This window comes from Elephantulus edwardii, unplaced genomic scaffold (assembly GCF_000299155.1).
Source record: "Elephantulus edwardii isolate Elephantulus edwardi_28Jun2011 unplaced genomic scaffold, EleEdw1.0 scaffold00006, whole genome shotgun sequence".
NCBI classification, from domain to species: domain Eukaryota; kingdom Metazoa; phylum Chordata; class Mammalia; order Macroscelidea; family Macroscelididae; genus Elephantulus; species Elephantulus edwardii.
The window spans coordinates 33,631,248-33,646,875 of NW_006399756.1; the positions used below are offsets into that span (position 1 = coordinate 33,631,248).

General features: G+C 47.4%; 2 protein-coding genes across 2 annotated transcripts in view; one reads left to right on the top strand and one right to left on the bottom strand.

Moving 5' to 3' along the window:
- Positions 1-2,237, bottom strand: part of MARVELD1 (MARVEL domain containing 1) — an 18,203-nt gene extending 15,966 nt beyond the window's left edge. The window contains exons 1-2 of the mRNA XM_006880200.1: positions 2,204-2,237; positions 1,420-1,568 (exon numbers count right to left, since the gene is read on the bottom strand). Of these exons, the coding sequence (XP_006880262.1) occupies positions 1,420-1,568; positions 2,204-2,237 (183 nt within the window). The remainder of the gene's footprint in view (positions 1-1,419; positions 1,569-2,203) is intronic.
- Positions 2,238-9,374: 7,137 nt separating this feature from the next.
- AVPI1 (arginine vasopressin-induced 1) lies at positions 9,375-11,128 on the top strand. Its single transcript, XM_006880055.1, has 2 exons — positions 9,375-9,661; positions 10,972-11,128. The coding sequence occupies exons 1-2, from the start codon at positions 9,375-9,377 to the stop codon at positions 11,126-11,128; spliced, it is 444 nt and encodes a 147-aa protein (XP_006880117.1).
- Positions 11,129-15,628: the final 4,500 nt, after the last annotated feature.

Genomic DNA, 15,628 nt, shown 5'->3' on the forward strand with positions numbered 1-15,628 from the left:
AAAAAAATAATAAAATAAAATAAAAACACAAACTTGTGATGATTACCTATATGAGCTTATTACTTTTAAAATGCTGGCATTACAAGAACACAGAGTGCTATAGAAACGTCTGTGAAATAAATACATATACTGCTATTGCACGGGTTAAACCCTCGGGAAGATCAAATACAGAGCCTGCAGTTGCCTGCTCCTGCCTTCTACCTCCCCTCACTTGCTAGTCTCGTCCCAGAACTGGCTCCAATCTCTTAAATCAAGCACATGCGCTTCAACTTCCTGAAACACCATCCCTAGGCTCATTCTAACGTCAACAACTTGTGTCACTCAGGCCTCTGCCAGTGAAGGCCCCTGGCCAGAGTCATCGTTGTTGTTACGTTCCACAGAGTCAAGACCCTTGTGTACAATAGCTCTGAACCCTGTCCTATCCTGCGCCAGTCTCATTGCCTCCATCAAACCTACCCCTATTGCCCCTGTTACTGTGTCAATCCATCTCATCCGGGGTCTTCCTCCCTGCTCTGTCCCCTCCATCCTTTCGAGCATGATGTCCTTCTCTAAGGACTGGTCCTTCCTGACCACGTGCCCAAAAGTATGTGAGATGGAGCTACAAAATCTTAGGAAGCAGCCTGGTTTCACTCTCTGTAGGACAGACCTGTTTGTTCTACTGGCGGTCCATGGTGTGTATGTTCAATACTCTTCTTCTCCAGCACCACAACTCAAAGGCATCATTTCCTCTTCTATCACCTTTGGTCCTTTTCCAGCTCTCTGATGTAACTACATCCCTAATAAATTATTGACGAATAATGAACAGGAATGTTGTACGACTGCTTCATTTAAAACTGTTGATAAGGATTAACAACTAATCAAATCCACACAACTGAGTTAAGATTTGAACCCGTGACAGTCTATCTCTGAAGGCTAAGATCTGACCACACCACAGACTGGCCCCTCCTTTCCCTCAAATCTGGAGTCAGAGACAGGCAGGGAGGCGAGTTTAAACCTGTAGGTCTCTCTGTAGAGGGCCACAAGCTACCTTGGTCACTGGCCTTGGGTCCAGAGAAAGGGGCACCTGTCACGTGTACCCTCCTGGGCCAGCGCCCGCCGCACCCCGCGGCAGGAATGCAGCTCCGCCCCGTTCCCGCGCCTGCAAAACCGTGCTTGCTTAGAGGACTGACGTCAATGACTGGGGAGCCTCCCGGCGCCGCAAGGCAGCAGCTGGGGGCGAGGCAAGGACGGGGGCATACGCCCCCTCGCCGCTTCTCCAGCTCTAATTGGACAAGGGGAATCTCTGCATTCGTTTTCAGTGGCTGACTAAGGGAAGAAGGCGTCGTCTGGACACGCCCCTTCGCCCGTCTCCCGCATGCTGGTTGGTCTACTGCAGCTCCGCGTTAGGTTTTTGGAAGGTTCGCACCGGGGGGCTCACACCGAGGCTGCGGCTGAGGATTGGCTGTTCCGGAACTGGAAGCGCGTTCTCCAGGGAATCGTGGCTGCGATCTGGGCCGCCCGGTCGGTTCGGTGCTGCGTTCGGCCCGCTTCGGGCAGCCAGGTGCGTAGGTGGGCGGCCTGGCTCTGCGCTGCGGTGGGAGGAGGGTGAACAGGCAGAGCCGAGGTGCCACCGGGGACCCCAGCCCCCAGGTCCGCCTAGGGGCCTGTCGTTCTGTGAAACGGCCACGTCTGAGTTCTGCTAGGGGTGTCGCCGTGTTGCTTTGGCCCAGCCCTTATGCTGTCTGAGATGCCAACTGGTCTTTGTGAGCACCTTCGCAGCAGGAAGCCCAGGGGTGCACGCTCCAAAAGGGCCGTGGGAGGGATTGCAGTGGGTGCATCTTAGCTTGTCCAGATCCAGGTTTGCAGGGTCTGCCCTCTTTTAACTCCCCGCGGGCCAGGCTAGTGCCGAGGGCACAGTGGTTCCCTTGGGAGTCCTGATTTGGACCCCTGCACCCTCCAAAAGCTGCCCAAGCAAAGAACAGGTTACAGAGCCTTCTGGGTCTCCCTCTACTCTGAAATCTTGTCAGCCATCTGGCAGAATTAACAATAGTTGAAATCATGGGCACTGGGATCAGTCAGTCTGGATTCATATCCCAACTCCATCACTTTCCATCTGTGTAACTTTGGGTCAGTTGTTTACCTTTCTGAGCTCAGCTTTCTGATCTGTAAAATGGGTGTATTATAGTGTCTCCCATAAGGTGTTAGTGATGATAAGGTTCCTCACTTGACACACAGTAAGCTGTTTCGATGTACACCATGATTTAAAAGCCCACTTCTCCCTAAGCTCCATATATCTCCCTATGTCCTGTTCTACAAGAATGAAGGCACGTTTGGTGGTTTGATATTAGTGAAAATGTTTAAAGTGACTTTAGTTCTATAGTCCTTAGTGAGACTTTCCTTGTAATTGTTCATTCATTCAACTAGTATATGCTGAGTGTCTCGTGTGTCTAAGTACTGGGATAGGTGCTTATCTACCTTATCCTCTTATGGATTATTTTTCCTGGTGTTGTAGTGGCTAAGGAGTGCCATCCTAAAGGCACTTGTTTCAAATCCAACACCTGCTTTTTGGGAGAAAGACGGGCAGTCTCTTCCCATGCAGTTTACAGCTTCTGAAAACCCACTGAGTGTCAGCTATGAGCTGCTTCCGGCTCAGTGGCAATGTGTTGTTTGTCTGATGATGAGCAAACTAAGGAACAAATAGACTCGCCTGAAGTCACCCAGCTCTCAGTGGCACAGTCAGAAGACAGACTTCTAGAACTCCTCTCCCCTTACCCTAAATTTGATTTTAAAATTTGATTTTAAAATTGTATTCTGGTTTTGTTTTGTGACTTTGCTCTCTTATAGTGAAAACACCTGCCAACACAACTTCCACATTTACAGTTCAGTGACAGTGATTACATATATTTTGATTGATTTGAGTGAAAGTTTACAAAGCAGGTTGGTATTTTATTCACCATACATGCATAGTTTGATGACTTTGACCGATTCCACTTTCTCGCTGTTATAACACCACTCTTCCCATTCATTCTCTGTGGTTCTTGTTTCCATTCAGCCTCCCATCCTCCCTCTTTCTGACCTCTGTCCCTAAGCCATTGCTGCCCACTGCATAGTTGATATATTGTATTTTAATGCAGTGCCACCTATCACTATCCTCATTCAAATTATTCCACCACCATTGACTCACTGGCCCCACATAAAAACTTCCTCTTTACCCTAGACAACCATTAATTGCTATGTATGTTTATGCCTATAAATGAAATCATACAGTGTTTGTCCTTTTGTGGCTGACCTGTTCTCCTCTGAATTATTTCAAGGTTCATTTGTGCTATGGCCTGCAGCAGAACATTCTTTTTCCAACTGCCTAAGAGTCCACTTTGTGTATGGACCACATTTTGTTTATCTTTTCATCATCTGCTGATGGACCTTTTGGTTGTTTCCACCATGTGGCTGTTGTGAGAAGCACTGCAGTGACTACTGGTGTGTGTTGTAGAACTCTTGAAGAGTTATACCAAACTCGGTTGTGGTTGTGTCACCCTCGAGCCACAACCGAGTTTGCAAAGACTGTAAATTGCAAATTGTCAGAAAGGGGATGGACCATCTTTTCCCCATGGAGCAGGAGGAGGATTCAAACCACATACCTTTGTATTGGCAGCTCAGTTCCTTACCACTAAGCCACCAGGGATCCCTACTCCAAACTCTAGAAGCTGTTTATTTCTAGATTATATCTGAGAGTTGGTCTGGAGAAAGGGCCAGGTCTTTCTCCACCTCCTGGCACACAGATCTGGGGACCAATGTGTGTTTAGCTGGCTCTGACATACATGGTGAAGGAGGTCCACAAGAGTGGCCCTCCCCTTGCGGAATGACCGATTCTGGCTGCTATCCAGTGGCAATTCTGTGCAGGGAAGCAAGCCAAGGCCATAAATGTTGATTTGGCTTTGGTCCTGAGCTTCTAGAGGCCTTTGGCCTCCAATGACAGAAATTGCAGGTCACCAGAGTCATTCAAAGAGGGCAGACTGATAGGAACATGACATCTTTCAGTTCTGTCCCCTTATGCTTACCGACTCACCTAGAGCCAAGCTTCATATATACAGAGGACATTAAATTGTGTGCCACATTTCTCTACTGCAAATTCATTGCGTGGTGAGTCATTTTTAAATATATATTTCTTTGTTAGATCTCTCTCAGTTCTTCACTAATAAGCCTGTTACAAAACAAGTTGAACTTTGTCATTTCCAGCGTTGGTGTTGACTTTGGGGATTCATTTTTAACTAGTTTGTGCCAAATTGAGCAATCATTCTTTGCTCATTTGCTCAGACCCACGCTTATCTTCTTTTACATCAGCTCTGAAATGATGTATTTGTGATCTTTTAATAGCCTCATGGTTTCATTTTCCAGTTTAAAAACTACCATTGTTCAAGGGTACAGTGGTTTTCCTGGATTAAGATCCTGTTCTGGAAAACATGGGAAGTAATAATTGAGCACTGTGAGTGATACAAAGAGAGCTTCTCTTAATAATAATAATAATTTTTAAAAAAACTCCAAAACAAACCCACAGATAACATTGAAGGCCCCAGAAGAGGACAGGGTATATACTCTCACCTTATCAGGTAGACCACTCTGCTTTCTTAAGAATGTCTCTTGCTGTTTTTCTTTTGCTTTTCCAAGAGGGGTGTGTGCTGGTGGGGAGGGGTGGGCAGAGAGAAAGGTGCAACAAAGAATGAATGGAAATCCAAAGTCTCTGTAAATTTTCATTGAAATTAATAATAAAAAAAAATAAAAACAAAACCAAAAAAAAGTCTCTTGCTCAATAAACCTGTTTTTCCACTTACAAGAATAATAACAGTAGAACAAATAATATTCTTGTTCATCACTTCATTCTTTCTTTGAAAGTTTATCCTCTCAACTTCCTTGAAATCCACGAATTTCTGATCCCAGTCTCTGTCTGTTGTCTGGATCCCAGGGTGAGAGAAAGAGAAATCTCAGAATCTGGGTATGTTAAGGTCTCCTCAGGGTTTGAGGAAAGTCTGGTAGGAGCTGGAGCCTGAAACAGTCCCAGATGAGTTCTTGTTGGGTTTGTAGCTGGCGGAAGCCTGTGGAGGTTTCTGGCCTTGTAGCTCTGGCTGCTGGAACTGAAAGTGGCTCCAAGTTCTTTCCTTTGAAGGCCAACTACTGCTTGATCCATTCTCTGAGGGGAGGGAAGAGACAATAACCCTTCTAGAACCACCTGAGATGCGTCTAGGAGTCTCCCCTGGGCTTGGCTGTGGCTGGCCTAGGTTACTTGAATACTTTTTTGAGTTCTCTATATCCTGTCAAACTCCAGTCCCACAACCAATCCAGCAGCAAAACAGTGGCCAGGTTTCCAGGATGAAGGAGGAGGGAGGGCAGGGAGTTACTGACGGTGGAATTTTTTGGTGTCTGTGGAGCCAGATCTGTCCTGAGGACCCAGGAAACAAGCAAACCCAGCCCTCCTTCCGGACAGACCTAGCCCAGCCTTGGAATCCGTGACTCTCAACACTGAGACACACCCGCAGAGACCTTCAGCCTCAACCTGTTCTTACAGTTAGCCTCGCTGCAAGTGAGTGCTCAGCCCAGGCTCAAACCCATGCCCCTTGCCTTTCCAGGCTTGCTTTGTGGGAGCTGGAAAAATCTGCCATTCCAGGTGCCCCAGGATCAAGGCAGCCTGTCGGCCAGCAAACAGCTCTGGCCCTGAAGGAAGTTAAGTGAATGGACTAAAAAGAAGTGCCGAGCTCCACCCCTGTCTCGTGTGCGCATAATTTGCCGCCCTTCCCTCTCTCCTGGGTTTCCCCCGTGTGAATTAGAGAAGCTTTCCTCACAGGAATATTGTGAAGAGGCGTGCTTTCTGTGAGCTGCTTGTCTGCAAAGGCCCCTCGATGGTTTGGAAGCATGAGCAGGGTCACTGGACCAGGTTCTGGCCTTGCTGAACTGCTCTGATTTATCTCTGCCTCTCAGAGGCCTCCTTACAGGTTTGCAAAATGGGATGAGCATACTAGTGCCCAGTTCTAGGTTTATTCTGAGGATGAAATAAAATCATGCACATTGATTGTTTAATACAGAGGGAAACCCTCTTTATTGGTGGTGTTAGTAGCCCACGACTCAGGGCTCTGTGCGTGGCGGAATGACACACTGCCGGCCTGGGTCACGCCATTCCCATGATCCGCTGCACATCACAGGTTGGGGATCCACAGGGCTGATATTCAGCAGACAGAGATCTGGTGCTGGGGACTGTAGCAAGTGAACACTATTAACCCAAAGACTGCGTCTCTGGTGATTCAAAACCACCAGTGAGACCCCTGTGACTCAGAGCCTCAGAAATCCTGTGGAGGGTCACTCCATACACAATGGCAGTGCGTTCGAGTTTCCTTTATTTTAAGTAGATTGCCAGGCTTCTCTTCCTAGTCCATCTGAGTCTGGAAGCTTCAGTGATATCCTTTCAACATCTTATTGTTGCTGTTACGTGCCGTCATAGCAACCATGTGAACAGCAGATCTGAACCTTGCTCTGTCTTGTACCATCCGGGATCAGTCAGTCTCTCTGAAGGTTTTCTTCTCTTATGCTGAGTGACCCTCCACCTTTCCAAGCCTAATGACCTTCTCTAAGGACTGTCCCCTCCTCACAGCATGCCTAAAGTGATTGAGATGAAGCTTCACCATCCTTGCTTCCAAAGAGCTCCATGCACATCATAGTGACAAACAGAACCTCCATTGACAGGTGGGTGGGGGTTGTACAGAAGGTACCTTAGCTGAGAACTGAGCTTGCGTCTCCCTGATAGGAGACAAGACTTCTATGCCAAAACTCACACCCACTCTTGCCTTTTTGTCTTTATCAGCCTACTTGGTCACTGCATTATTTCTGGTCACAGTGTGTGTATTATTTCTGGTCACATTGTGTTTGTATCCAGTTCTTAAGGGTTTACTTACAACACATATTTGGGGTTTTTAAAAATATATTTGTAAAAAAATTATATCAACTCAACCTCATTGCCATTGACTTGGCACCAACTCACAGCTGACTCTCTAGCAGGTTTTCAGTAGCTGTAAATTGCAGAGATTGCCCATCCTTTTCCTTTAGAGCGATGGGTGTATTTGCACTGCCAGAGAGGCAGCCTCTTTCAGCTAGCAGCACTGCTTTCTATGGACTACACACCCAGAGTTCTCTTATAGGGAACACAAACTAGGTTTACATTGGAATCCATCAGACATCAGCAGTGATATCCCTTGTACCATGGCCTCTTCTAAATCCAGCCTAAATGTCTGGCAGTTTTCTGTTGATGTACTTACTGTTCTGGCCATTTTTTAATAATCTTTAGCAAGATTTTACTTGCATGTGCTATTAATGATATTATTTGATAATTTCCATATTTTGTTGGGTCATCTTTTTGGAGACTGGGAAAATGATAGATGTTCTCCAGTCTCCAAATTTCTTAGCATAGCCTGATGAGCACATTCACGATTGGCTGCATCTGTTTGTGGAAATATGTCAGTTGGTATCCCCTCAATTCCTGGGGCCTTATTTTTTTTGCCAATGCCCTCAGTGAAACTTGAACTTACTCTTTCATCACAACTGGTTCTTAATTATATGCTACTTCCTGAAATGGTTTCATGTCAACCAATTCTTTTTGGTACAAGAACTCCACATATTCCTTCCATGTCCTTTTGATGCTTCTTGGATCATATGGGGTTTTGCCATGATATTTTTCAGTATTGCACAAATATAATTTATGTACCTGCATCTCTGCTTGTTCATAGTTTGTTCTTTTGAGTATAGTACTTATCTGTCAGTTTACTGTACTTAGATAGTTGCTGGCTTCCTGGATACTCTACTGCTCAAAGCTTTGCTACTGTTATTTTGATACAAGCATGTCAGCCAAGGTGGACAGGTTTTAGCACAGCTTCCAGATTAAGACAGACTAAGAAGAAGAATTGGCCATCCACTTCTGAAATAATCAGCCTTTGGAAATCCTGTGGTTACACCAATAACTAAAGCCAAAGATGAAGAAATTGAGGATTCCTAGTTCATTTGCAGTATGATATTTTTAGAATATGCAATCAAGATTCATTAATAGTAAGTGGTGATTAGAATGCAAAAGTTAGAAATAAGGAAGAAGGATGTATTTGGAAATTACAGACTTGGAGACAGAAATGAAGCTGGAGATAGAGTGATATAATTTTGTACAATGATTTATTCATTGCAAATACTTTTTTTTAATAAACACAAGCACTGACTATGCACATGGACCCCACCTGATGGAATGCACAGGAATCAGATTGACAATATGTGTAGAAAGACTTGTTAAAGAAGCTCAGTATCAACAGTCAAAAGTAGGCCAGGTGCTGATTGTGGGACAGACCATCAATTGTTCATGTGCAAGTTCAAATTGAAGTTGAAGAAAATGAAATGAAAACAAGCCCACAAGAACCAAAATATGATCTTGAGTATATCCCACCTGAATTTAAAAACTATCTCAACAATAGATTTGAGGCTTTAAACACTTATCAAAGACCAGATAAGTTGTGGAATGACATTAAGGATATCATCTATGAAGAAGGCAAGAGGTCAAAAGAAAAGATCAAAAGGGATGTCACAAGAGACTCAGAGAATTGCACTGGAACACTGAAAGGCCAAAACTAGGAGAAGTATTGCAGAAGTGAAGGAGATGAACAGAAGATTTCAAAGGGCAGCTTGAGCAGACAAAGCAAAGTATTATAATGATATGTGTAAAGAGCTGGAGTTAGAAAACAAAAAGGAGAGGAGCTCTGGTGGCCTAGTGGCAAGGAGCTGCAACTACAATCCCAGAGTCGCACAGTTCAAATCCACCAGATGCTTTGCCAAGGAAGAAGGAACAATCTCCTTCTGTACCAGACAGACCTGATTTGATGGTACACTCACACAAAAATAATAAAATAAAATAAATAAAACAAAAAGGGAAGAACTCACTCAGCCTCAAGCTGAAAGCTGGAAAACAAAAGCATCAATTCTTCTTTATTCTTTGTATCATTCAGACCTAAGTATCCTGGCATGGATATTCCCAGCCAGACCAACTTGGCTTCTCCCCCTTGCTCTGCACTTTGACAAATGACTCTGGGGCCACAGACAAGCCATTTTACATCAGAGTCAGTCATACTTCTTTACCTGTAAAATGAGAATAAACAGTAATACTTACTTCACAGGCTGCTGAGTGTTAAGTGAAATAATACCCGTGTCTTACACATAAATAAGCACTCACTAAGGTTTTGCCATTATTACTTCCCCAAGGGACTGACTCCATTTGGACTCCTGCAGCATGGAAACACCGGTAGCCTTTGCATTAGTTGGGACCCCCCCCCCCAAGGCTGAGCTGACTCCTCCCCCCTGCTTCCTTTCTCAGAGCACCCAGCATGGGCACCCCAGCTTCAGTGGTGAGTGAGCCACCCCCGTGGCAGGCCCCAGCCATGGCCCGGGGCCGCAAGCAGGCCTCAGCCAACATCTTCCAGGACGCCGAGCTGCTCCAGATCCAGGGGCTCTTTCAGCTCAGCGGGGACCAGCTGGCTGAAGAGCGAGCGCAGATCATCTGGGAATATGCAGGGGACCACCACGTGGCGGAGGCCTTGAGGCGGCTGCGCAGGAAGAAGCCCCCACGCCAGAGGGCACTGGGCCACACGCTCCATCCCTGCAGCCAGCTCAGGTAGGTCCCTGGGACTAAGGGACTGAGGGAGGCAGGGCGCTAATGTACCGGCTCCACCGGATCCCAGCTCTGTGACCTTAAGGTTGGTGAGGCCTCACTGGAAAGCACTTACCTTGGGGTTCTTATAGTAGGTCTACACAGTCGATTGGCACTTACCATTGGCTTACCATTCGATTGGCACTCAGAAGACTGCAGTTACTATTGGTGTCCTATGTGGTCCGTGAACTCTACGAGTGTCCTCCCATGAGAGGGGGTACCTGAGTCCTGGCAGCAACCTCTCATTCTGCAGTGATTGTCAGTCAGGAGGGGAAAAGTAACAGCAAGTCAGTTTACCTGTGATAGGTTGCCACTCTCCAAAAGTAAGCCTGGCTAAATCATGGCTGGTGGGGTTCCACCAGCCTCCCTTTGGAAAGGCTGTTCTGGTCAGCCCTGTTGGTGGGCAGTCAGTCTTTGGAAGAGTGACATTTCCTCAAGTCTAGGGATAAACCTTACCACCTTGAGGTCAAATAATAACTGAACCTATTGTTCAGTGTGTAACAAGGCACTTAAAGAGGGGCCTCTGGTGGCCCAGTGGGCAGAAGCTGCACTGCAATCCCAAAGGCACTTGATTCAAATCCACTAGCTGCTCTGCAGAAGGTTGGGCAGTCTTCTTCCGTGTGGTTAACTGCCTTTGAAAACCCGCTGGAGGGTCAGTGATGGGGCAGTTCCAACTCAACAGCACACAACAACAGCAAAACAACAGCAGAGGCATGGGTTAAATGGGTTTAAATGGTTAAATGTCTTATGGATAGAGTATCTCCCCGTAGTCCTGCAGCTCTCCATCCAGCACTCCTGTGACAGTCTGAGGGTACCACCTGAGCCACATGAATCCAATGGATTGCTGTGGGTGATGCCCAGGGGTCCATCAGACCTGAGCGGGTCTTTCAAAACCATCTGGGCCTACGCTGGCTAATCAGTTTCATTACTTGTTTATCAGTTCTGATGGATTATAAATCACTGCTTAAAGCACCTTGCTTATAAATATACTTGGTCCTTCTTGGTTCTTCTGATCACTTGAAGATGTGAGAGAAGTGTCATAACTTACTTAAGAGTCTGCCATGAGCACAGAGAGAAATGCTGAGAATTAATTGCACACCCTGCCTCGACCACAAAGTGGGAATGATTTGCATCAAGTTATACAGCTCTCTGCGTGCAGAGATGAGGCTTGAACTGATTTTGCTCAGGGCAGTGGTAAGCACTTGAAAACCTCTTTAGTAGTCCTCATTCTGTCCTCCCTGCTGATGTTGGCTTGTCATTTTTGTTCCCTGCAGAGTCCCAGGGCCGTGCTCTCCACTGGTTGACCCAGAGAGTAGTAATGCTGTGGAGGCAGCCGCCAGTGAGCAATACGCCAGGAAGACGAGCACGAGGGTCCGCCAGAACTGGAGGAAGCCGGGCCCCTCAGGCTACCTCCATAAGATCAGACACTGATCCAGGAATCATAGGGACTTCTGCCTGGTGAGTGAGGAAGAGAGACGTGAGGCAGGTGGCCAAGATGGGTAAAGCAGAGTGCCCACTGCCAGCCGTCTGCCCAGCTCAGAAGAGGGCTGGTGGCTTCCGCTGGGCGTTGCAGCCTGAGGCCCACTCCTCACCACACTGAGAAGAAACCCCAGCAGCTCCTGCCTCAGCCCTTCCGGGTCTAACACTGCACCCGGGCTGCATGAGATTCCCCTGGGAGGCGAGTGACAAGCATGCAGACTCAGCACGGCACCACTCTCGCTACTAACCCTCCTGTCACTACTGTAAGGTCTAGCAGCCCGACCCACACCTGCCCCTCGTCAGGCCAGCACAGCACAAGGACACTGATGTAAATGGCAAATAAAGACATGTGTGTCACCAACTGTGTCTGTCACAGGTGGGGATTCTGGGGCAGAGGGGGGAGCTGAGGGGAAGCCCTCATTGCTGGGGACTGGTGTTCCCAGGAAAACAGGACTGGCCCTTTTGCTTCTCGCTCCGTAACGGGGGAGTTGCTGCAGTGCAGCCTCTGGCAGAGTCTCAGTCTAGGAGGGGGCAGGGTTCTGGGTGCCTCACCTTCAGAAAGGCTGTTCTGGTTCAGCCCTGTGGGTGGGCAGTCGGTCTTTGGAAGAATGACATTTCCTCAACTCTAGGGGTAAAACTTGTCACCTTGAGGTCAAATAATAACTGAACCTACTGTTCTTTTTTTAAAAAATTTTACTTTTCATCTCTCTTCCTTGGACCTCCTGTTCTGACGTCGTGTTCCCGTAGCTTGAAGGGACTGTCCTGAACTCTGAAAACCTGGTGAAACGTCAGATAGGAGTTGGTTCCAACTTGACAGTATCTATCATCCTGAATTCACCTCAAAACAAATGTTCTTTGTGCTCGTTAGCATTCAGATTCACCTCAGAAGAAACATTGTGTGCTCACTGGCGTTCAGTTCACCCCCACCCCAAACCTCCAGCTTGCCTGCCCCGCACTCAGAGGAGCCAGGAGCCTCCAAGTTCCCTGTGGGGCAGTGAGGCACACACAGGGCCAGGCTGCCCTCTCGTGGCCAGAAGTGAAGCTGCGGGCACTATCTGCTGGTCCTTAATCCTTTTGCAGGAGAAAGACGGACCCTCTCTCCTCTATTGGGTCCGCTTTGAGTCGGTTCCAACTCAGATACCTAAAAACATGTTCCTTTATCACACACAATCAGCTAGATAATTTTGGAATTAAGATGATTTTGAGGGAGGAAGCAGACAAACTCTTAGGAGAGAACCAGCTCGATCAAACATGGAATTTCTGCAATAAATGCTTACACTGTGGGGTGCATAACGAATATAGTTTCCTGTCTTTAGAATTTACCATCAGTAAGTCACGTAAGGTCAGGTTTAGTTTTCCAGGGCAAGACTCTGGACTTAAGGGCTATCTCCCCTTTTTTCAATTTCTTGCCTGCTGCTACCATGGGTGTTGACTGTGGATCCAAGTAAAATGAAATCGTTGACAACTTCAATCTTTTCCTCCATCTATCATGTTACCTATTTGTCCAGTGGTGAAAATTCTTGTTTCCTTGATGTTACACTGTACTCCATATTGAAGGCTGCACTCTTATTTCTTCAATAAGTGCTTCAAGTCTTCACTTGCTGCAAGCAAGATTGTGTCATTTGTGTAACACAGGTTGCTGAGTCTTCCTCCAATCCTGACGCCACAGTTCTTCAGAGTCCAGCTTCTTGAATGATTTGCTCAGCATACAGATTCAGTAGGTATGGAGGAAAGATAACAGCATACACCTAACATACCCCTTTCCTGCTCTAAAGTCATGCGGTGTTTCCTTGTTTGGACAACTGTTTCTTGGTCTATGTTCAGGTTTTGCATCAACACAATTATGTGTTCTGGCATTCCCACTGGGGAAACCTGCCGTCAAGGACCTCTTTAAAATGCTAGAGAGCAAAGATGTCAATTTAAAGGCCATGGTATGCCTGATCCAAACCTGGGTATTTTCTATTGCTTCCTATGCATCTGAGTAAGGACAATGAATAAGGATGATAGAAGAATGATCATTGATGCCTTTGAATTTGAAGTTGGAAAAGAGGATGAATATACCATGAGCTGCTAAAGGAACAAATAAACCTGTTTTAGAGCAAGTGCAAGAGTCCCCAGAGTCAGGGATGGTGAAACTTTGTCTCTTACTTTGGACATGTTGTCAGGAGAGGCCAGTTGGGAAAAGGCATCATGCTGGGAAGGGTAGAGGGTCAGCCAAAGAGAGGAAAGCCCTGGAGGAGCTGGACTGACACAGTGACTATGACAACGAGCTTGAGGATGACGGAGACTGTGACCATGAGTAGCACAGGACAAGGTCAGATCCGATCTGTGGTTCACGGGCTTGCTGTCAAGGAGTCCTGGCAGTACACATGTTCAGCTCTTTCCCTGGGACACAGCCCATCTGCTCTGTCCCATGTGGTCACTGAGTCAGAACCGACTGGGTGGGTGGCACACAACACAGCACCACTTCCCCTCAAGGCTAAGGAGTCATTGCTCAGCAACTCCAGAGAACACAGGCTGCTTCTGTCCTTTAAAATCGGTTCTACCCTCCTTGTCTCTTTTCCCCCAAAGAAAGCAAGCCAAAAATATGTATCAGAATTGGGTTTGTTATTCATACATTTGCATTGATTTAAATACATTACATACAATTTCTACAGTGCATTAGAAGAACAATACAGCGGCAGCAGCACTCACAGCCCAGCCTCCACTCCCTGACATGGACAGGGCTATGGCTGGCAGGACGGGCCATCAGGAGTGCCACCCAGAAGCCTGCCCTAGCACTCTGGGCCACTGGCTCTCCCAAAGTCCACATTCAAGGCAATCTGAGTACAGGTTTCAAGGGAGAATGGACACAGACCAGGAAAGGACACTCCACGCTCTTGTGGCTGCTGGGGACTGGGACCAGCACCCTCTCACATTGGACCCAGTTTCCTTCTGATCACAGTGCTGGTCTGGATCAGAACAGTGTATCCATTGGGCTTGGCTGGGTAAAGCAGCCAGGCTCCCCGGCCTCTCAAGCTCCCCTGTAGAGTGCTTCACCTTCAAGTCTGTGTAAAGATGTCTGCAGAGCGAAACACCCCTCGCTCTCCCTTAGCCTCCTGCATTCTGGGACAGGCCGATTTCTCAATGGGTCACAAGCCCCATGTGAGAAGGTGGGCTGGAAGGGGTTCTGGGGTCTGGAGCAGCAGAGGAGCTGTGTTGAGCAGCAGGGCATATGCATCCAGCTCTTAGAGACCCTCCCGGTCTCCTGGGTGGAAGCTCAGGGCAAGGTGGCTCTTGGAGCTGAATGGAAGGGGACCAGCCTGGCTCAGATGATGGAGACTGTACCTCTCGACTCTGCCTCTCGGGTCCCAGGAGGTGGGCACAAAGCATAGGCCTCACTCCCTCTCTTTGGTGGTTTTTCAAACTTTGAAGATAGTTTCTTGCCAAGGCTGATTGACCAGTCGCAGGGTGTCAGGAGGGTATTTGAGTGTATGAGCACAGCTGTCCTTAGCCACAGATGACACCGTCTTCAATCCCTCCTGAGGCTGTTCTTTGCTTTGGTGTAGAAAGGGCTTGGACACCTGGTGGGGGGTGGGAGGCAACTATGGGAAAAGACCCATTGAAACAAGATGCACACAGAGCTGGGCAGGGACTGGGACAGTCTGAAGGCCACTCTCCTTTGGGCCCTATCCTCCTTAAGAAGCCATGGAGACACTGGCTTGGGAAAAAGAAGTCAGAGAACCAAGGGCAGCTGCCAGTTATGAGGCAGAATACAAGTCCTAGGACCTCATCAAGCAGCAGTGGTAGCATTTTTTTTAAAAAGTCGAAGAATCTACTATCCTGCCCTCTTCTGAGCTGAGAACCATCCTAAAACCCAGAAATGAACCTCTGAGAGTTGGGGGAAAAATATTTAAAACAATAGGAAAAGTTAAAGGACTGAGAGTTTGTCAGCTAGGATTCGAGAAACAAGGCGGGGCCAGGGACTGAGCACAGTGCCCAGCGTCTGCTTAGACCACGTGGCTCACTTCTGCTTGTTGGGGAGTCTTCCTAGCAAAACAGAAGTGACAACACTAGCCCTACCCATCTCTGCTTGAATGACAGACAAGCTGCAGGCCTGGGCCAGAAATGCTGGGTCCCTGGGAGGGCAGAGAGCAGGGAAGGTGGGTGTACAAGATCACGTGTAGCACTTCTGAGGGGTCTGGAGCAAATGATGCCATGAGAACCGGCTGGTGACTTCCAGTCAGCCTACAGCACTAGTGAGAGCAAGAAGGAGAAGACGACTTGGCAAAAGCCAGAGGAAAGGGTGGCTGCTTCTGACCCAGCACTGCAGATCACCTCGTTGCCTCGGGCACAGCCTGGGTACACAGTAGTGTTTGGGTCCATGCAAATGGACGTCTGGACTGAAGGTTTCTGATGTGACAGGCTTTGGGTTTGGCCGCTAGCGTTTACGTTTTCATTTTTGCTGTTTTC